At 33.3% G+C, this 22,615-nt stretch overlaps 1 protein-coding gene across 1 annotated transcript; it reads left to right on the top strand.

Moving 5' to 3' along the window:
* Positions 1-1,314: 1,314 nt before the first annotated feature.
* Positions 1,315-17,544, top strand: LOC136990500 (zinc finger protein 84-like). Its single transcript, XM_067288898.1, has 4 exons — positions 1,315-1,587; positions 3,145-3,844; positions 16,992-17,376; positions 17,442-17,544. Exons 1-4 carry the CDS (start codon positions 1,315-1,317, stop codon positions 17,542-17,544), a joined length of 1,461 nt encoding a protein of 486 aa, XP_067144999.1.
* The last annotated feature ends 5,071 nt before the right edge of the window (positions 17,545-22,615 follow it).

The following is a 22,615-nucleotide window of genomic DNA, read 5'->3' as shown; positions in this document are numbered from 1 at the left end:
AAACGTAAAAAACTTACAGATCGAATGTTTTCGGCCATAAATTTATCGGCCTTCTTCAGGAAAAAATAAACGGAAAAAAGTTCTATAAATTGAACATCGCCGCCTTGTAAATTTCAAAAGATCGTAAACGGCTGTGACGTATAGTGTATAACGTCTATTATGAGTCTAAATAATGTTTCCAAGCCGTTGAAACATAAATGACATCGGTTTTGATGCAGGTTCCACTCCTGCTCGCCTTGTAGATCTCCACTGCTTCTAAAATTTTAATATTTTGCAGGTCGAAGACCTTGTGAATTAGCTTGCCTGGTCCGAACAGGAGCCAGGCCAAGGTAATTCACAAATGTCGTGCCAGTAGGTTCACACGCAGTGGCCTTGCATCCACACTTGGCCTGCAGCACGCAGTGGTCAGCTCCCTTGACACTCCACACCTCTTCGCCCTTGCTAAAACGCACAAACCCGGTCAACAATTACGGCCAGTGATAGATAAAGCCAAATCCTCAACGTTTGTATTGGAGCAACACATACACCACAGGTTAAGGCAACACCTTAATTCGTATTCATACATGATCTCAGATTCTGGTGCACTTCTCTCCAAACTTGATGCTATTAGTTTAAATGGAGACGAATACTGTCTTCGATTTTGTTTCCATGTTTTTTTCTATAAGGTTAGAGCCTTGTTTCTGTGCATTGAGAGATTTCTTTCTAAGCTGTACTCCTGATGCTCAATTATACCACTCGCAAATACTAGAGCTTACACACTTATTAGGCTATTCGTCCACTTTATTTTAACCAACGCATCTACATCCAAAAACGAGGAGTACCCATAAGTAGCCCCATCTCAGGGGATCTCTGTGAATTGGTCATACGACAGTTGGAAGGGCGGTCCTTGAAAAACATCAAGCATGACATCCTTCTTTACACCCGATATGTCGATGACATTTTAATTGTATGGAGAAGACGTCCGGACATTTGTGAGGTGTTAAAAGTGTTTAATAAAAACAACTACGGGTTAACGCTAAAGTTGGATCAGGAAAGCCGTAATAGCGTGAATTTCTTAGACATCAAGATTCAAGTGGCTGACAACAAAATCATCACAGCTGTTTACCGCAAAGATACGTACGCTCCCTTTTCATACCAGTCAATTCAGCTGACCCATGGTCTTATAAGGCTTCTCTGTTCCGTGCACTGGTAGCCAGAGCCTACACACATTTTACACACTTGTCGGATACGCAAAAGGAGCTTGAGCATCTCAAACAGGTAGCATCCAACCATAAATATGGCCGCAAGTTTATTGACAATCTTGCATCAAAATATATGGCCCAGTCATCAGACATTGTCAACAAAGCTGAAACGAATCAGGTGGTCTTAGACTACGAACCGTCGCTACTTCGCATCTATAGAAGGATTGCAAAGAATATAAACGTACTCCTGACCTACAAAAGGAAACCCAACGTTTTCTGCCTTCTGTCAAACGCGAAGGACAGAGCTAAGGACGCAATGGCTTCTGAGATTTATCACATCCCCCTACATAACGAGAGGTTTGACAGAATACTGTCGTACATAGGATCCACGTACAGATCGCTGCAAGCAAGACTAAAAGATCACAAATAGGACGTGCTAAAAGGAAACACCAATACTGCTTTAGCTCGTTATGCCAGCGATCCAGGCCAAGCTAATTCACAAGGTCTTCGACTGGCAAAATATTAAAATTTTAGAAGCAGTGGAGATCTACAAGGCGAGCAAAAGTGGAACCTGCATCAAAACCGATGTCATTCCTGTTTCAACGGCTTAGAAACACTATCTACTCTCATAATAGATGTCATACACTACACGTCACAGCCGTTTACGATCTTTTGAAATTTACAAGGCGGCGATGTTCTATTTATAGAACGTTTTTTCCGTTTATTTTTTCCTGAAGAAGGCCGATAAATCTGTGGCCGAAACCATTCGTTCTGTAAGTTTTTTACGTTTATTTGCTGGAAAATTTGTGTATAGGTGTGATTGGCGATTCTATATGTACTGTTCCAGTTTTTGATGAAGTTATATTTAGTAGACTTATTTTTACATACGATTTGCATTCTGTATAGACATTTTTCATATAGACATCTTTTTAAAAGAATTTTTATAAAATTCACGAATTACTCTTCATCACTATAATTTATTAGTATTTTAGTAAATGTGTACACTGTTTATCGGTAAATATCCTGTAATTTAAAAATATAATTTATATATTTTAAATGATTTAGCGTAGACAATAAAAATTTTAATCACTCTACAACATCCATTGAATATGAATTTGTCTGATATTTAATTAAAATCGTTTTATTTTTCCATTTAGCTAATCTTTACCCGGGCAATACAAAAAACAAACTAAATAGGAAACGAACGAAATTCAATCTTGCGGGAATAAAATCCACGATTCACTCTTCAGAATTTGTAATTCACACGTTCCAACGTTGTGAGTTCCTCTTATCAAGGAGTTACGAGGAAAGTATACTTAACACAAGTCTTTCAAAAATACAATATGTTTTAAAATCTGAATCTAACATATTATAAAACTTTACATTTAACAATAGGAATGAATAAGAATATAGATTATACATTCTAATATTAAAAGTCACGTAAAATTAAATTTTATGCCGTTTATTTCATAAATGTTGTTATTATTTTCAGTTATTCTTTGGACGAAACACAGTTTAGAAGAAAATATTTTCCAAGTGAATAGAAAAAAGTGTATATTACATATATTGCATTACTTACATCAATGCTGTTCATTTAAAAAAAAAGCAAAGGATCTGCTGCAAGGATATAAAAAGAAAATTCATAAAGATATAAACACACCTTTAAAATGTTTTATAGAAACAGTTTACTTTAAAATGTTGTCCCTGATTAGCTGTTGTTGAAAATATTAGTAACATAATATATTTATACACGAATATTATTATCTCTAACATTAATTTTGTGTGTTTTGATACAGAAATCTCTTTAAATAATAATTTTTATATTTAAATTAAATATTATTATTGATTTAATTATTGTTCTTAATTAAGAAAGTTTTTATTATATATCGATAAAATATTTAAAGCAATTTTATTAATTGCAGGAAAAAGGAACCGAAAGAAATTTTCATGAACACACTGTAAGAAGAATTTCAAAACTAATCAACATTTGCAAAGGCATGAAAGAATTCATACCGGAGAAAAGCCTTACAGTTGTGACAAGTGTAAACAGAAGTTTACAAGAAAGGAAAGCTTAATTGAACACCTTAGAATCCACAGTGAAGAAAAGCCTTACACTTGTGAGGAGTGTGAAAGCAAGTTTACACACAAGAAAAGTTTTATTGGACACCTTCAAACACACACTGAAGAAAAGCCTTACAATTGTGACGATTGTAAACAGAAGTTTGCACGAAAGGATAGATTAATTGCACACATTCGGATTCACACTGGAGAGAAGCCTTACACATGTAACGAGTGTAAACAAAAATTTACACAAAAGGCGCACTTATCTAAACACCTTCGGACACACACTGGAGAAAAGCCTTACAGTTGTGACGAGTGTAAACAGAAGTTTACAACTAAACAAATTTTGCAAATGCATGAAAGAATCCATACAGGAAAAAAGCCTTACAGTTGTGATGAATGTAAACAGAAGTTTGCACGAAAGGCAAATTTAATTCTGCACCTTCGGATCCACACTGGAGAGAAACCTTTCACATGTGACGAGTGTAAACAGAAATTTACACAAAAGGGAAACTTAATTAAACACCTTCGGGTCCACACTAAAAAAAAGCCTTATACTTGTGACGAGTGTAAACAGAAGTTCACAAAAAAGGCAAACTTAAACACTTTCGGATTCACAACAGACGAAAGTAATATAAATGTTAATTATGTCTAGCGAAATTTTAATAAAAAAAATTATAATTTAAAATTTTCTTATTTTTAGTCAATTTTTAAAAATAAAAACAAAGAATTAGTCAAAGGAAGAGGAATATTTCCATATTCTTATTCTAACCATAAAAATGTATTTAATGAAAATATTTTATTAGCAAAAAATACATTTCCTCCAGTTATTTTGTTATAAAAATTATCTGATGTCTACAATCATGCCAAGTTAGGTTGGAAATAATTTAATTGTAAAACTTTTAAATATTATCTAAAATTATATCGATATGTAGATACGTTATTATTAGCAGATGTATCTCAAAATTTTAGATTATTAAGTTTAAAACATTATAATTTAGGTCCAGTGTATTTTGTAACTAAACCTGATTGAACATGAAATTGTGTATTAAAAACAACAAATAAAAATTATTTAGTGATATTGACAAATGCTTATTTATAGAAAAAAAGAATAAGTTTAGCTGGGAAACTATTTGCAAAAGTCAATAACTTATTATTACAGGAGACTTATGATAAATCCCAACTAATCTCATTTGAATAGATGCTAATACAGTGTAACTTCTATTGTTATGTAATGAGTACGTATTTACCTATAAGTAATTTTAGATGTTTAAAAGTATTTGAAGTAGACACTTTAAACATTCTAAATATATCTGATGATAACAGTATAGGATATATTTTAAAAGTTAATTTAAAATATCCTGAAAATATCCATTATATCTTATTCAATAATCAAAAAAGACCAGAAGCAACTAATGATTTTGATAAATCTTTTTTGTAAAAACATGTCAAAATGTGAGAAAATATTTAAGTTTAAAAGCTTATCAGTGTGATAAATATTTACCCAAACCAATATTAGAAAATTTTCATATTATTAATAATAATCTTACTATTTTTAAAATGAAAAAGACTAATGTGTGTTTGGATAAACCAATTTACATTGGTTTTACAGTTTTAGAATTACATAAATTACATAGAAATATATATAAATCATAATATAGAATATTTTTAAAAAATATGGTAATTTATTATATACAAGAAAAATACCAAAAAAAAAAAACAAACATATTTTTTAAAAATTACAATATATCCAACAGTATTTGAGACAGCCGAGAAGATACTTAAGCCATTTAATATTTCGTTAGCCCCGGCATTCGATAACAATAGAAAAGGTAATTAAAAAACCAGAGATCCAATTATAGAAAATAATAATATAACTCCTGAATAGCGGCCAGTTTTCCATGGAAGGTTCTACTGGATGGCGTACTTTCTTAGCAGATCAGCCACATGTTGCGCTGGCTTACTCCGCCAATCTAAACCAATCATTCTCACCTCATTTATTGTCCTCGATATTAAAGATTGTAGCTATTAACTATCAAGCAATGGCGCATCGCATGAAGAATTAAATCCAATAACAATAGACGCTGAACATCTCACTAATAAAGAGTTAACTCAGGATTGATGACTGACCAGCTCGTTGGACCAAATTATGTACTTTTTATAATTGGTTAGTTTTAGTTAGTTTTCAGTGAATAATTCTTCGAAAATGATGTGATGAGTCCTTAAATTTTAGTCATTGTAGGTACTAAAAGCCAGCAACGAGATGCTTAACTTTTCCGGCAACGTTTGGTGACACCGTCTGTTATTTTAATTAAAAATATAAAAAGTTATTTTTAATATTATAAAATGGCAAAAAGCTTGATTTTGAAATTAGATTTTATATATGTTTATAAATGTTAATGAGTAAAGTCTTCGTTAAGTTAGATCCTACTCGAGATATGACACGTCCCCTTTATCTCCTCACTCCGTCGACGTTTAATTACCAAAATTTAATAGAATCAATCATCCTAATACACAAACCTTGCAAATTTCAGAAATTTTTGAGAAAGAGCATAGGAATTATTAAGCTTCAGAGAGGTGAAGAAAATCGTGCTTCTCCCGTACACACGGATTCACATACTCACTAACATCCATTCGTACAGAAAAAACCCACAATTTTCTTTTTATTTTTTGGTATTTTGAAGTCCGCTGAGCCCAAAAATGTATAAATTTGGGAAGAATCATTTTTTGACTAATCACCATACTTTTCCTGTGTTAAACATAACAGAGCCGGAAAAGTTAAAAAAAAAAAAGAATAGAAAATAAATAATAAGGAATTTATGTATAATTTTTCAATAATTTCATCCGCGTATTTTATCACTTCCAGTAAATTATTTGAATCGATGGTGATAAATTACAGACAGTGAATTCTATTATTTCTTTTTCTGTTAGCCTACAATTGAAATAATTTATCAAGTGGTAAATTAAGTTTTTGCATTAGAAACTATAAACTGTTTTACACATTCTGATAGGTCGCTCAGACTCGCAATTCGAACGATCGCTTTGTGGAAGACGAGGATTGACAATTAAAATGACAACCCCGAAAAATTCCTGTTATGTGTTTGACAGCAGGGATTCGACCCCGGGTCACACCGAGCGGTACTCTAAAATCGTAACCGCAACTAGGGCATTGGCAGTCTTTATTGGGCTGCAATTTCAAAAACTTGTAAACCTATAAATTTCCACTGCCTGTTCGACTGTACGTCCTTAATCTCGAAAGCGGAATTACATAAATAAAAGTCGAAACCAAATATGGAAAGCTTACGGGCAGAAAGCCTTGATTAACTACTATATACGTTATAGTTAATCAAGGATAGTTATAACTATATAAATATTTACATAGTTGACCGGCATGACTCGGTTGTTACCAGCAAAAGTGTGATGTACAGTACAAGACGCTAGTACAGTACAAGTTTTTATTTTTATGAAGTTATTATTTCAATTCAGTGTTGTAATGTGGTGTTCTTCCTATCACATCAATCAGGTTTATGATATCAAGAAGAATAGAATTGACATTTTTAGTAATGCAAAAGAAGTGTATTTATTATTCCAGTAATAGTTAAAGTAATATCTTTGAGAAATTTTTGTAATAATTGCATCTTATCGGTTATTAATAAGCAAAATATATTCAATATTTACGAAATTTGCAGGCACGGTTGCCGATAACAATATTGGATACGAATGTTGGAAATTGTTCGACGAGAAATGTATGGAAGTGTTTGAAAAATCAAACTGTAATAAGTGTAATAAACAAACAATAAACACTCTCGTATCTCGTCTCATATATAAATTGATGAATGAATAGATGTGTTTCATACTGTTTATTACTGGGCCTGTGATAAAAGTATAAAAGCCAACGAATCTACGAACAATTATGAAACCATATCTACCGAAAATCAGATTTCTAGCAATACTACTGGAATGCTTCCAACGTTATGTTTTGCCACTTGTAAATGGAAAAGTATTGACAGACGAAGAAATTCGATAATAAGAGAATCATCGTCATCCACGTCTACATCTAATCTTCGTGATATTATTTGCAGAAGTAGGTAGAGAAGAGAGAGGAAATATCAATACATATTACGAAAACTTGTTTTATTATATGAATCGAAGTTCTGTGAAAACTGATGAAGATATTCTTGTTACTAGTAATACCCGATTTATATGTGTAATATTTTCAAAGCACGATTGCTTTGTTTCTGAAATTCTTCCTATAAGACATTCCAGAGAAGAAAATATTTCTGTTTTCGTAGATTAGTTTCAAATACACAAAAACCATCTATTAGAACATTTTCATGTGATGGCGAGGGATAGTCAAAATGCTCCTCACCTACATATTTAGGTAAATTTACATTTTATTAATTTAATGCTGGGATTGATAAGTATATTTTTATAAAACACAATATACGAGTGAAGAAGGACAGCCATTATTATTACTCTTTAAAAGAATAGGATAAAACCACAGACGACAACAATGTAAATAAACAGAACAATAAAAATTCTTTAATTTTAATACAGGGAATACATAATGAAATATATTACAGTGGGTGATCGGTTAACGAACGCTTTCGCAAAAGATTTTTATGTTCGGACAACGAACACCTCACAACAAACACAACGTAAAATAATAAATACCGATTGGTCTTCCCTTGTCTTCAGGTGACAATTCGAAACTTTTCGGAGCGCGGGAGACGTCTACATCGACGCTCAACCCGGTATATACTGATCGGATAGTATTCCTCCGAACTTTGAAACTCTCCCTTGTAATACCAGCCTTTTATTTTTTTCACAATCAATTCTTTCAAAGTACTGTATTCGCGAGACTGTCGGGCAAGTACTCGTTAAGTTTTGCGTCGGTTTTTATAATAGCAAAGATAGAGAGTGGGCAGACGATGTCTGATGTTGCTGGGTAGTATGGCTCGAACAGGTCTACAGTAGGCCGTAGTTCAGTCTTATTTAAGAAATGTACTGTATAATCGAGAAGACTCAAGCAGCTAAAGGAGTCACAAAAATCACATCTGAAATAAAGAACATTGAAGAGTTCATAATAAAGCCTAGATCTAATCTAACGACAGATGAACACCAAGAACTCTTGAATGAAGAACACCAAGAAACTCTTCGAGAATTGTTTTCTTCTGAAAACAACAATTAATGCCGATATCTGCTATTAAACATCTTTCGAAGAAGTGGGAGGATATCAGAACAACGGTCTCAGAATGGCATCCCAACCAGGTTGAGGTTAATAGGCTTAGAGATCTCTACAATTACAATGCTATAAATTACATCTGAAAAATCCTGAAGAAGAGAGAAAAGCAATCGATATTAGACAGATTCTTTAACCTTTACAAACGGAAAAGACATGACTAATAAAAATGCAAGACTGTGTACATTTAAATGTATTTTTATTATTACATATAAATAAACGTAGTAAGAAAGCAGACATTTTTTATTTTTAGGGGTCTCCAGAACGAGTTAATGCAATGCTATCAGCTACTGCTGTGGTTCTTATTGAAGCTCCTTTAGGCCCTGCATACTGTATATCATTAGTTACAAATTTCATTATTTCCATGCGATGGATATGTAGTTAACTTCTTATTCTACACCACCCTTTAAATTGTACAAAATTAAGAGTATAATAAATATCAGAATATTAATATTGATCAGTTTTTTTTATTGTTTTACCTGTCATATATATGTATTATATGTGATTAGTATAATCTGTATACTCTATCTGCTTAGTATTTATATGTATGTCTTTATATTATACCTGGTTAGTTATATATCTGTATATTATGTATGCCTATATATATATATATATATATTAAACCTGCAAAAACCCGTAATTTGCCTGTGAATATTTAATAAACAGCTAAATTTGCTCAAATTTTTGGGAACAAAGTTTTATTTTCGTGAAATTCTTTCTCATACACTAAATGTGGTTAAGAGAAATTCAATAAATAATGGCAGATACCGGTACATTACAGTATATCTACTAGTTTCATTCTAACAAAAATATGCAATTCATTAAAATTTACTTGTTGCTGTCACTGGTAAATACTGTAAAAAGTTCTTTAAATTTAATGAATCATTCAATACCTGATGCTGAGAAATGTTTATTTAACAAACATTAACGCTTTCAACCCAATATGATGGGCATTTAATGTTAAAATACGTGCGAATTTCTGTCGCATCTGAAGATGGCCCATCATATTGGGTTGAAAACGTTAATGTTTGTTAAATAAACATTTCTCAGCGTCAGGTGTTGGATGATTCATTAAGTATTTTAAAGAGCTGGGTATAATAGTTAGTTCTTTAAGTTACTTTCTTTCGGAGTTTCGGTAAATATTGTGTCAAAACCGCACTGCCTTCGAAGAATCATTACTCGTTCGCTCCGAAAAGGAGAAGCACGTGCCGCCTTTGTAGCCCCGATTCTGTTTCCCCAGTTCGCCGCTAGAGGCGCCTCAATCTAGTTTAGCCGTTTCTCCCATTAGCTCTATATCTATTGACATTGGTATTATCTTTTTTTTTGCTTATCTTTGTTCCGTTGTTACCTTGTCTAACGTCTCATTAGGAAATGGCTCTCTGGGGACCAGGCACAGTGATGAAAAAATTTCCCACATTGCAAGATATTCCTCTGCCAAGGATAAATTCGGCAATCTGAGAAATTTTTTTTTTTTCTATTTACTTCAACTAAACAAAATAATAAGTGTTGAAATTAGCTTGCTCTGAAGTCGACTGTTCAACAAAGAGATAGCCAGACGTTCGACTCTCCGGTTGAAACGAAACTTGACGAGCAAGTAGCCCTAAACACAAATAGTTCCTTGTCCAAGTTAACGGACCCGCTTCTAAAGCGTTCCCGAAAAACGTGCCTCTGAAAATCGAGTGTTTAGCTTATAAGACTAAAAGTTGTTACCCCTGTCTTCAACACTACCATAGCCATGTGAATAAGAAGCCAGGCGTTAAAGTTATGAGATGTCCAGTGAAATCTTAGTTTATATATTTTTTTTTACGTGTAACAAAATTATTTTATTATTTTGCCGTATCATTAACATTATTTTTATTTTTTTTAAAATTAATTAAAGAAGACAGTCGTTCCGGAAAAAAATTCTTCTAGACGATCACCATTTATTTTCATTCTTGTTCTAGAACAAATTTCTTAGATGACCAGACCTTCCTTATTTAGGCTACTTAGCCATCTAATGTTAAAACGTTCGTTAAAAACAAAGTTAGTCCAATTAAAATTTTTAAAAATTCTTAAAAATTGGAAATGGATGGCATTAAAAAAGTATGGTAAGTGAAAAAGTATGATAACTTTTTTATTTTTCGTCTCCGGTCCAAAAGTAGAGTACCGTTGAACTCGTCTCGGTCCCCTGAGTTCCAATATATAATCAAACTCCTGAAATTCCATAGGGGGTAATCTATAGTACACCCCTATATTTCTTATTATTTTTAGATTAAAACAGACTCAAGAATAATGGAATTTATCTTTTCTAATAAATAAAAGTGAAGAAACATCAGAATGAAGCCAGCTAAAATTACAGTGAAAGAATCTCCACGAGCAAGATTAAAAAAGGAACGAACTCGAAACCCCTTTTGTGAGTAAAAGCGATTTCCGGTTAAAATGCACCTAGGTAGTCCAAGATGGCGGCGTTTCCGGTTGCGATGCCGACGCTCCCGACGGCGACTGTTGGAAGCGAGACGCGATCACGTGACCCGTTCGGAAAGCTTAGCGCTGGCGACTGTAGAGGGCGTTTTTCGAAATCTGGCAATTTTTGTATGCAAATCGCTTCGTTCGTCGTAGATTTTTTCTTGCGGTAAAATTATGCAAATTTTCGTTTCCTTTCGCATGGTCGTGGCGTATGCAAGACGTTTTTTTTCTTTTCGTTCTTTAGAATTTTCCTACTGCTTTTTTTACGGTATGTGCTTCTTTTTTTCCTTTCGTATCGAGGTTTATTCCTGACATTTTGCATTTTGTTTATTTCGTTTTTTCGAAATTTAGAAAGAAAGAAGAAAAAATGAAGAGAATAATAATGTCGACCGAAGTGATATTTTCGGAAAGAATTCTGGACTAGGTGTGATTCGCTAATGTTCTTCGAATTGCTTGGAAGCGAATTTAACGATTTGAGGATGGACGAGAGAATTCCGTCCGACGTGAAATTGGCCGCAACATCGTCGAGGCCGTTTGTACCGTTTGTTCCCGTGCGTCTAAGTTGGTGTACCGTGCCGACAGGAATTCCGTGGCGATGAGATGCGCCTATTGTAAAAAGAACTCCTCCGCTTTCGAAGGTACCTTTAGGGGTAAGTGCGGACGCATTTCTTGGGGCAGAGTGTTTTCCTTCGTAAGGCTCTTGCTGTGCTTGGAATGCACGCTAAAGAACGCGGCCTTTGCGTGCTCTATCAGTAGTCACACGTCTGTCGATTGGGCAAACTACTTTCGTCTAGTAATGATGATAGCGGTAGAGAATGTTTCGTCGTTTAAAATAGGAGGACCCGGCAGAACCGTGGAAATCGACGAGACCGTTATAGCCAGACGTAAATACGAAAAGGGTCGCAAACTGAAGGGTACGACATGGGTAGTCGGCGGAGTGTGTCGCGAGGATAACGCATGCTTTGTTTGCAAGGTCAACGACAGGAGCGAGGAGACGTTGAATTGGATAATTTCGAAATTCGTTAAATCTGGAAGCACGGTTTTTACCGACGAGTGGAGAGGTTATAATCACATAGACGACCTGGAAGGTGTAGAAATAGTTCACAAGACGGTGAATCATTCGAAAAATTTCGTGGACCCTCAAACCGGCGTAGTACACACTCAGAAGATAGAAAGGCTATGGGGAGTCTTAAAAAACAGAAAGCATTTGCCCAAACATTATACCGAGGATTTGTCGGATTCTTATCTGTACATGTTCATGTACAAGAAGAAGTTTAAATGGCACCAACTACGGCCCGGAAAACGATTCGAACTGTTTGCGAAACATTTAAGTTACATATATCCGGGATCGGGTAAGATCCCCGTATGGAAGGAACCGCTGTCTGTGCCCGCCGCCCCAGAACCCCGAAAGAAAAAGGAGGAAACGGAAACGAAGGGGAAGAAAAATACAAGTGGGAATGTAAAACGGACGAAGAAAAAGAAAAGAATCGTCCCAAGCAGAATCGAAAACCGGTCACCACGTCGTCGTTGCCAAAAAAAAAGAAAAGAAAGTGACAGCCTTCGGAAACGTGAGTAAATTTTTTTTCGAAAACTTAGTAGTAGTAGTAGTTTTTACATACAACATACATTTTTTTAGTTAGGCGTCGGCGCTTTTCCGAGGTAGTCACGTGATCTGCGTCTCGCTTCCAACAGTTCGCCGTCGAGAGTGTCGGCAGTCGCAACCGGAAACGCCGCCATCTTGAATACCTCGGTGCAAATTAACCCGATTTCCTTATTTTTTACATCCATAATTTTAGTTTTTAGCTCTAACAATTAGAAAAAGTCATTAAAGGACAGTTTACTTAAACATTTGTAATGTAGAAATAAACGTTTCATTTCAATAGTCGAAATTCTATACATTTTATATTCACTTAATTAACAAAAGAATATCGGCCCGTAATTTTCTTAGATATTTATATTTCATTTAGACTTAATCGAATTCATTTATTTTTATGTTTTAGTGTGATTAATCAATTTATATTTACCGTTTTAAAAGCTTTGACAATAAGAAAAGAATCAGATGTCGTGTTACCCAACGTAATTCTTGCATAAACGGAGTTTGTTGTCAATTATATTTAAGGCTTATCACACACTGCAATCGAGTAAACAATTATTCACAATTGTAATAAATGTTATAATTAGTAAAGGGTAATAAATTGTTTTGAAATATTCGATTGCTGTGTTTGGTAAGCCCTAAAATATAAACCGAAAATACGTCGAATAATAATGTAAGGGCAAAAAGCAGTGTCATTAATATTAAATTTATCGACAACATTCAAATCAAATAAATTTATTTGAATAGAAATAAACTTAAATTAGATTAAGGTTGAAGCTAACGGCTTCGTTAGATCGTTACTTTCTATTGGATAATACAACGTTATGTGGCACGAAGAAAACATTTTTAAAAAGTTTGTAATAGAAGTGACACGATACGGCTATGTTCTTTAAAAGTTTATATTTTAAATTTAATAAAGTAACTTTAAAATACACAATTTGCAAACATATTTAAAACTGCAATGAAGAAAAAAAGATTAACCTCACGAGGTAACTGACGTCACTGCACCGCCAACTATATAACTATGATGCCGAATCGAAATCGATAAAACGTTTAATATTTAGTTAATATTTGCGCAAAATATGTATCAGCTTATAATCAACTCGTGTTTATGAATATAAAAAATAATAAATTCGTTTAGAAAATAATTTATGTATTAATCTATAAGTTTTATTTGTAGACGTTACCTTTAGCTTAGATTAAGCCTATACTGTAGTTTTATATACAATGTATAAGGGATATTATCTGAAAGTCACTTGTTATTAGTGACGTTCTTCTCTTCACTTTGAATCTCGTGTAGTTCTGACCTTCTTAACAGTTTGGGGTCATCGTTAGGCAAGGACCTAAATTTAGACAAGTTCGACAAAGTCGAACATGGGGAGAGAGGGGGTTGAACTTTATTGGATGTTCGTTTTATTTCATTAAATTTTATTCAGTTTATGCATTTTCTATTATTCATACACAGATAAAAGTTTTGCAAGAATTTGAGTTTTGTTGGACGTTCAAAGAAAGAAGGGGTACGAAAACTTGGACAAACTGGAACAAAGAGAAAGAGGAAATAACAAATTGAAAGAAAATGAGAACGTAATTTGTGCGCACACCCTTTTATGAAGTTCAGCCCGGGCCGCATGTACCAAGAGGAGCAAGTGGGGCCTGACTATAAAACTTCACTCTTCACAAACAACTATATAAAAACGGCCCAGTTATGATTGCGAATGAAAGTACTTATTTTTAAATAATAAATCTATGATATAAAAATAAGAGCTGAGAAATTTGCCTGGTGTTCTGAGGTCTCGCATCTAGTATCATTAGCGTAATGGAAAAGATTGATTTCGTGCCGTCAAAAATCTATTCTATAAACCGCAATCGAATACTAGAATTGCTTCACTGATTACGCTCCTTGAAGATTGCGCCTCTAATAACAATTTTAGGCAATTCTACGTAACAATGGTAATGGAACAGATCACCTTAATTTTAATTTAAAATTTAGTTACACCAAAAGACTGAATATTTCAATATCTTGTTGACTTTTCATTCCAGCACAGCGTTCAATCTGTTTGGCAGTGATCGTCTATAAATAAGTTTTCTGTGGCAATTTTCTGATCATGGTTGTTCCAACGTGCTTTTCACTTCATTTTTGTTAGTAATTTTAAGTCTCCAAATTTTTCCACTTAATTCATTTTAAAAATATTCGATTACATTTAGGATCAAAGTCTGTCGGTGACTCAATCATTTTTTGGCAAATTTACCGCAGCCACTTTATAAGATTGTGTTCTGGATCATTATCATGAATAAAATGGAAGATATTCAAGATCCATAGTTTTCCAGCGGAAGTTTTTGCATTCTGTTTTGAAATACTGTAGATCCTCTATAACACGGTAGATACGTTCCGTGTTATATGAGTCCGTGTTGTACGAGTCACTTAAATACATGAGCCAATCACAGCCCGGCACGTGTGCAATTTAGGGGCTACAACTGTTCAAAAGGTTTTCTTCCATAAAAATTAATCGATTCTAGACTAATTTGACTCAACATTTCCAAATCACGTATAACTTTTTGTGAATAATCAATATAAACTATGGTATAAACAAAAAATTGTAGGATCACTTACCGAGTGTGCACCGTTTGACGACGCCATTGCTTAAGCTTGTTTTCGTCGCGGAGCAGCTCATTGAACGGCGGGCGCGTGTTTCCCGATAAGTTATTTTCCTGCGAAAAATACGCCGAACTTTGGAAACATCATCAATATAAATATAATTTTTATGGCCGTTAATCAATAAATAGACTTTTAGTAGGTCCGCTGCTCATTTAAACCCAACTGTTTGTACAATATTTGCTATTAGTCTTGATTCGACCAATCCTGTCGCGACACGAGTCGGCGATGACGTTTTACCGTGTTATACGAACACGACTGCGTTTTTTTCGCCGTGTTATACGAATCCGTGTTATAGGAGAATCTACTGTATATCTACATTCTCCGTACATATTTCATCAGTAACCACACCCTTTCCATCTCCATAGACTACCATTTATACCCAAACAATAACGCTTTTTTCTCCATGTTTTAGGGAAAAGCTTGTGATAAGTTAACATTTTTGGCTCGTTGGTCAAACTATGACTAGAATAAATCGACAGTTCGACCAACAGAGCCAAAAACGTTAAATTTGCAGTTGACTGAGAATATTACAAGCTTAGTCATAATGTTCTATTCTCTGTTTCATATTATAGGTAGTTAGTAAATGTAAACGTCTACAATAGCAATTCCAATTTAGACTTATTTTTGCATTATGTATAGATACTTTACGTATAGACATCAGTTTAAAAGAATTTTTATAAAATTCACGAATTACACTTCATCATAAAAATTTATTAGTGTTTTAGTAAATGTGTACATTGTTTATCTGTAAATATCATGTTATTTAAAGATAGAATTTATATATATTTTGAATGATTTAGCCTAAAGAATAGAAATTTAAGTCACTCTACAACATCCTTTGAATATAAATTTGTCTGATATTTAATTAAAATCGTTGTATTTTTCTATTCAGATACTCTTCATCCTGAAAATACAACAAACAAACTAAACAGGAAACGAACGAAATTCAATCTTGCGGGAATGAAATCCACGATTCACTCTTCAGAATTTGTAATTCACACGTTCCAACGTTGTGAGTTCCTCTTATCGAGGAGTTATTAGGAAAGTATACTTTACATAAGCCTTTAAAAAATACAATAGTTTTTAACGTCTAAATCTAGCATATTATACAATTTTTTATTTAATAATAGAAATGAATAAGAATATGAATAATACATTCTAATATTAAAAGTCACGTAAAATTAAATTTTATGCCGTTTTTTATTTCATGAATGTTGTTATTACTTTCAGTTCTTTGGACGAAACACAGTTTACAAGAAAATATTTTCCAAGTGTATAGAAGAAAGTGTATATTAGTTGAATTGCATGACTTACATCAATGCTGTTCATTTAAAAAGAAGCAAAGGATCTGCTGCAAGGATATAAAAAAATATTCACGAAGACATAAATACAGTTTTAAAATGTTTTATAGAAATTGTTTACTTTAATATGTCGTCCCTGATTAGCTGTTGTTGAAAATATTAGTAACATAATATATTTTTATACACGAACATTATTATCTCTAACATTAATTTTGTGTGTTTTGATACAGAAATCTCTTTAAATAATAATTTTTATATTTAAATTAAATATTATTATTGATTTATTTATTGTTTTTATTTAAGAAAGTTTTTATTATATATCGATAAAATATTTAAAGCAATTTTATAAATTGCAGGACAAAGGAACCAAAAGAAGTTTTCATGTAATCACTGTAAGAAGAATTTCAAAACTAAACAACATTTGAAAACTCAGGAAAGAATTCATACAGGAGAAAAGCCTTACAGTTGTGACGAAGTGTAAACAGAAGTTTACACATAAAACAAACTTAATAACGACACCTTCGAACACACACTGGAGAAAAGCCTTACAGTTGTGACGAGTGTGAACAGAGCTTTACAACGAAACAAAGTTTGCAAACTCATAAAAGAATCCATACAGGAGAAAAGCCTTACACATGTGACGAGTGTAAACGAAAATTTACACAAAAGGCGAACTTATTTAGACACCTTCGAACCCATACTGGAGAAAAGCCTTACACTTGTGACGAGTGTAAACAGAAGTTTACACAGAAAACAAGCTTAATAACGCACCTTCGAACACACACTGGAGAAAAGCCTTACAGTTGTGACGAGTGTGAACAGAGCTTTACAACGAAACAAAGTTTGCGAACTCATAAAAGAATCCATACAGGAGAAAAGCCTTACGCATGTCACGAGTGTAACGAAAATTTACACAAAAGGCGAACTTATTAGACACATTCGAACTCACACTGGAGAAAAGCCTTACACATGTCGACGAGTGTAAACGAAAATTTACACAAAAGGCGAACTTATTTAAACATTTTCGAACCCACACTGGAGAAAAGCCTTACACTTGTGACTAGTGTAAATAGAAGTTCACAAAGAAGGCAAACTTAAACACAACAGACGAAAGTAATATGAATGTTAATTATGTTTAGCGAAATTTTAATAAAAGAAAATTATTTATAATTTTCTTATTTTTAGTCAAGTTTTGAAAATAAAAACAAAGAATTAGTAAAACAAAGGAAGAGGGATTTTTCCATATTCTAATTTTAACCATGAAAATGTTTTCATTAAAATATTTCTTTTCCGGTACATAGTAAATGATTAAAACTTTATGAATCGTTTTTATTTTATTTACATACAATTCATATCCTCTATCAATTTACATTAGCTTGCCCCCGGCCCATTGGCTGGCGTTGTCCTTGGGTTAATGAACAATTCGGATAGCAAACAAACTCTTGCAACGGATTATATTTGTTAATCGATCACCCACTGTATTTGTAAACCGTTATCTTATTTATTTTTCGATATTTCACTCTTTCTGTCCTGAACCTTTTTAATCCTATCTGTCAGAGGTGGAAAATCTAGTTTTGTTTCTGGAAGTGGAACTGTTGGAACTGTTCCTCAGGGCTGCTTATTCTGTTGGACTAGACCGGGGGTCGGCAGTTTGTCAAGTGAGAAGAGCCAAATTGTCATGGAAACAAGATACCAAAAATACTAGAGCCACATCGAGGCTTAAATAAAATCCAGCTTTAAAATATGAAGGTGACAACATCGAGATGGTTACAACGAGATTGATTACTACTTATAGTATGAAATAATTAATTTTACCTTAATGTCAAACAAAGTCGATCGTGAGCTGATATTGCATCACGCCATCGGGTATTTTGTTTCGTAATGTCAGGCTCAATTAAGCTTAATAACTTCGCGAATGTCTCGATGGGCATTCGGAGAAACCTATATTTAGATAAAATATATTTCATTTATTCGCTCATAAGTTATAAGACTGCTTGAGATGAGGTGAGATTTGAGTTTATGTCCGAAGAGCCGCACTTTTCGACTTCTGCACTAAACAGTTTCTCAAAACCGTTACGTTCTTTCAACAGTTACATTCACTCGCTTCGAACTTATGTAATATCGTACATTTTACCCCAAAATATCGATTTGTTACAAAATTCATGTACTCTGTCTCCTGATTTTCAAGAACTTGTTTAAAAAAGAATTTTCAGTTACAGGGAGTTTCATTTAACACTTTAAGTTGTTAGAACTGTTCACATAAAAATTAATTTATATTAATGATTTTAGAACAAAGTGTTACTTAATTAAAATTTTATACATTATTTAATAATAGCAATGTCAGAATTTAAAGTACAATAGCAAGTTTTAATAACTTGTTCTGATATATCAATCCTATTATCCACTCGTTTAGAAAGCCTTCGAAATCTTGCTTTTAATCTTCCAAAGGGATTTTCCACTACTCGTCGAGCTCTAGATAATCTAAAATTGAATGTTTTTTCTGTGTTTTATTTGGAACGGGTTCATTAAAGTTGGCTGTAAAGAAAAAGGAGAGTCACTAATAATTAAAGGTGGCACAATCTCTCTTCCAATTCTTTCCCCTAATTCTAAGGAGTTTATATTTTGTAGGCATGTTAAAAGAGAGAGAGAATTTTTTTTTAAATATGTGCATTATTATTGCTTCCTGGAGATCCTACATGTATATATGTAAACATATATTTGGCATCTGAAACAGCGAGGAGGACCACAGAATGTAATTGTAATAGTCAAATGCAGTTTTCATGGCTACAGCCCACGCCTTTTCTTTTGCTGATCGTCGCCATTGCAATGCTTTGTTCGTGTCAAACGATACTCTTCTCTGTTAGCATGTATACACTGCTTCAGTACAAGAAGTTTAAATAATCTATGTATATAATCGAGATGAATAGATGATAATAAGCGCAGAGCCCAAACGGTTAGGAGTTGAAAGTTGAAATTTGGTACATAGTTAGGGTACATCACGAGAACGTACAGTAAGAAAAGATTTTTCGAAACCCCCTACCGCGAGGAGGAGGAGAAGATTAAATATATAGTTAATAATAAGTTTAAAATTTAAATGACTGACAAAAATGAATTCGTTGGAGATTTAAATTTTAAAGATCGTTAGTATTGGGCAGTTACTGTAGATTAATTCACTTTGTACAGTAATTGACTACACAAAATTTTTTAAATAAAATATAACAGAGGCTTCGCGCGCAGTTTCAAATGTTACGCCGGAAAAGTTACGCAACTCGTTGCCGCAAAAAAATGCAGTAACGAGTTGCGTAACATTTTGAACACGAAATCTAACAATTTTTTATTAAGTATTTTCAACTGGACTCTAACTTACTAACAATGCATGTTAAATTAGAAGTACTTAATTCAAATGAAACTTTGACTTTATATGTAATAGGTTAACGTCATTAATTTTCATTACTTTAAATACCGAAATAATTTTCCTGAGTAACTATACAAGTTTAAAATAATAAAAATTTAAGGTAAACCACCTAATTTTTCGTTTAAGGTTTTGATACTTACTTTTGTTATTTCAATTTTCTCTTTTGATAATTCGTTTGGAAATATGTAGTGACAGTCATTATGCGAATGAAGAGAGAAATGTAATAAGAACTTTTAGTTTATATATATAAATAGAAATCTATTTTATTGTTTAGTTTTTAATAACAAGAAATAACATATTCCATCTCCATATGACTTTGTCATGGATGGCAGCATAACACTTTCTTCTGCACGTTTAAGGTAAAAGCTTGTGCCAATAGTTATTCTGTTCACAGTTCGACCAACAGAACCAAAGATGTTAAATTTGCAGTCGACAGAAAACACTACAAGCTTGACCTACTCATAAATATGAAACATTTTAATCTTTTATTCCTTGTAAATGTCTACAATAACAAAACGTAGTTTTATTCCAATTTAGACCTATTTTTTACATACCAATTACACTTAGTCTAGATCAAATACACACATATACATGCTGGCATATCACACCAGTAAACGAGATTAAATTACACAATCTTTATTTAATAAGATGTCAAATAATCATTACTCTACAATAAGTTGCTCTATTTTTGACAATTATATAATACAGAACACTCAAAATACATTTCGAACTCAATACGTCTATTTTTAGTTGGTGTTCATATATAAATATAAATTATACAAATTATAAAAATAAATTGTAAGATTATACAAATACATTAAAAGGCCGTCGCAATCATGACAAATTTACAGTTATCACAGGTGATGTCTCACAAGTATAATAGTTTCGAGATCATCACTTTCTTGGCCTTGGAAACACTAAATACAATTTGCCAAAAATTACTATTTGTATAATTAAAATAATATAAATTTAAGTAGCCCACCAGTGGCCGAGTAGTTCTGTCGCTAAACACTGGGGAGTTCGTTCGCGGGTTCGCGCCGCGCTCGGACGGGCTGGCCACGTGGAGGTTTCCGGGTTTTCTCCATGTTTGTAACACCTGAATAGGGGCAAGTTTTCCTTACAAGACCTCCCGGAAGGCATTTCCTATCGTGTAACATTGCGCCCCAGAGAAGGCGACGGGAAACCACTGTGGATGTAACTTTTCCTAGATACACCTTGGCGTATTTACTAACTACTTACTAACCTACGCGAACACCGTTCCAAATGACAATGTTGTTCTATCATAGTTTAGGCTGAGAGTGGAACTCGGGGATTCCCCAATAGCGCACAAATTTATGAATATTAGGCTCGTATTAAAATATTTATATTGTTTTTATTATTTATATGTGCAATTTATTTAGGTAAAAATTATTTTATATATTTTTTATTTCTATTATTTCTAAATATGAATCCATAGTAAATTTATAGAAAATTTGAAAAAAATATTGATCTGGCATCTATTTTTCGTGATTCTTTTAGGGGTTGCGACCCTCACTTTGAGAATCGCTGCTCTAGAGTAACGAAACTCTAGAGTTAAATTTTTATCTGAATACGAAAGAAAAGTAACTCGTAATCTGACTTCGAGTTGGTCAACTCTCTGTTTAACTCGCGTTGGTGAATACGGGGGTGAAACCCGTTTCTAAATGCAGCGCTGCAATGTAGCGAACCGTTTTTAAACGTTTGCTGCAAGAGGTCGCTGCAGCAAAGATAAAGCAGCTTTTACATCTGTTACACGTGTAAAGCAAAATGGAAGCTTGTGTGTATAATACGGTATTATGTTGCGAAAATAAAAAAGTCGAAGTGACCGTTAATAAAAATATTATGGAAACATTAAGAAGGATTAAATTTTATAAAATGACTCTGGAAGTTATCTAAAGAATAAGAAAATACTATATTTTTAATATAATTATACATCTCCTATTTCTTTACTTCGTTCTCATTTTCGGAAAGGAAAATGCTCAATTCTTTATATCTCTTTATTTAAATATTGTAGTTCTTTAACTAAAGCGCTACTTTAAGCTGTAACTGTGAAATTAATGTTATACGTTAGTGTTTAATCATTGCCAACGAGTTAGTGATTACCAGAAAAGGCGTCTCGACTGTCGTTGTTCTGATGTTATAGCTCCATCTTGGAATTATTTTTTTCTTTTGGCAAAAGTAAATCGTCACAAATGGCAGTTTCAAAAAAAGATAATAATAGTATTGAAAAATGAAATGATATAAATTATTCAATATGGAAGTTTCGAATAAACAAGCTATTAATTAAAGAAAATTTATATGATGCAGTATTCGGCGTTAAACCTGAAAAACCAGACGATGCATACTATAAGCGTGATCGTACTGCAAGAGCATTAATATGCTTAAATATTTCAGATTCTCAAATGGTGTAAAGGAGTCAATGTCCGATCGTTAATTTTTGTTTTGGGGCGTTATTTTTATTTTATTCTTTTCTTTTTCTTGGTTCCTTTTTTTTTGTTGTTACGGACAAACTCCCAAGCACCAATGACCAAAAGAACAAAAAACGAAAATTTTTAACTTAGTTTGCATCGGTGCCCGATCCTGGAACATCATCCTATGTAAATTAGACAGTGCGGAGCTACACTGGATGAACAATTAAAAGCGGAACAGCCAGGACCAAGAGAGAGAGAGAGCTTCAGGTGACCAGGGTGGTAAACGTTGTG

This window comes from Centruroides vittatus, unplaced genomic scaffold (assembly GCF_030686945.1).
Source record: "Centruroides vittatus isolate TY-2023 unplaced genomic scaffold, ASM3068694v2 contig_1317, whole genome shotgun sequence".
In the NCBI taxonomy this organism is placed as follows: domain Eukaryota; kingdom Metazoa; phylum Arthropoda; class Arachnida; order Scorpiones; family Buthidae; genus Centruroides; species Centruroides vittatus.
Note: the sequence above shows the minus strand (reverse complement) of the source record. Positions and strands in the feature narration are given on the sequence as shown.

Bases quoted from the DNA above. Each gene is read 5' to 3' on its own strand.
- LOC136990500 (XM_067288898.1), top strand. From the start codon at position 1,315: ATGGCCCAGTCATCAGACATTGTCAACAAAGCTGAAACGAATCAGGTG. The intron at 1,588-3,144 runs GCAAGACTAAAA...ACACACTGTAAG, and splicing joins CCACGTACAGATCGCTGCAA to AAGAATTTCAAAACTAATCA. The intron at 17,377-17,441 runs GTGTAACGAAAA...ACTGGAGAAAAG, and splicing joins AAGCCTTACGCATGTCACGA to CCTTACACATGTCGACGAGT.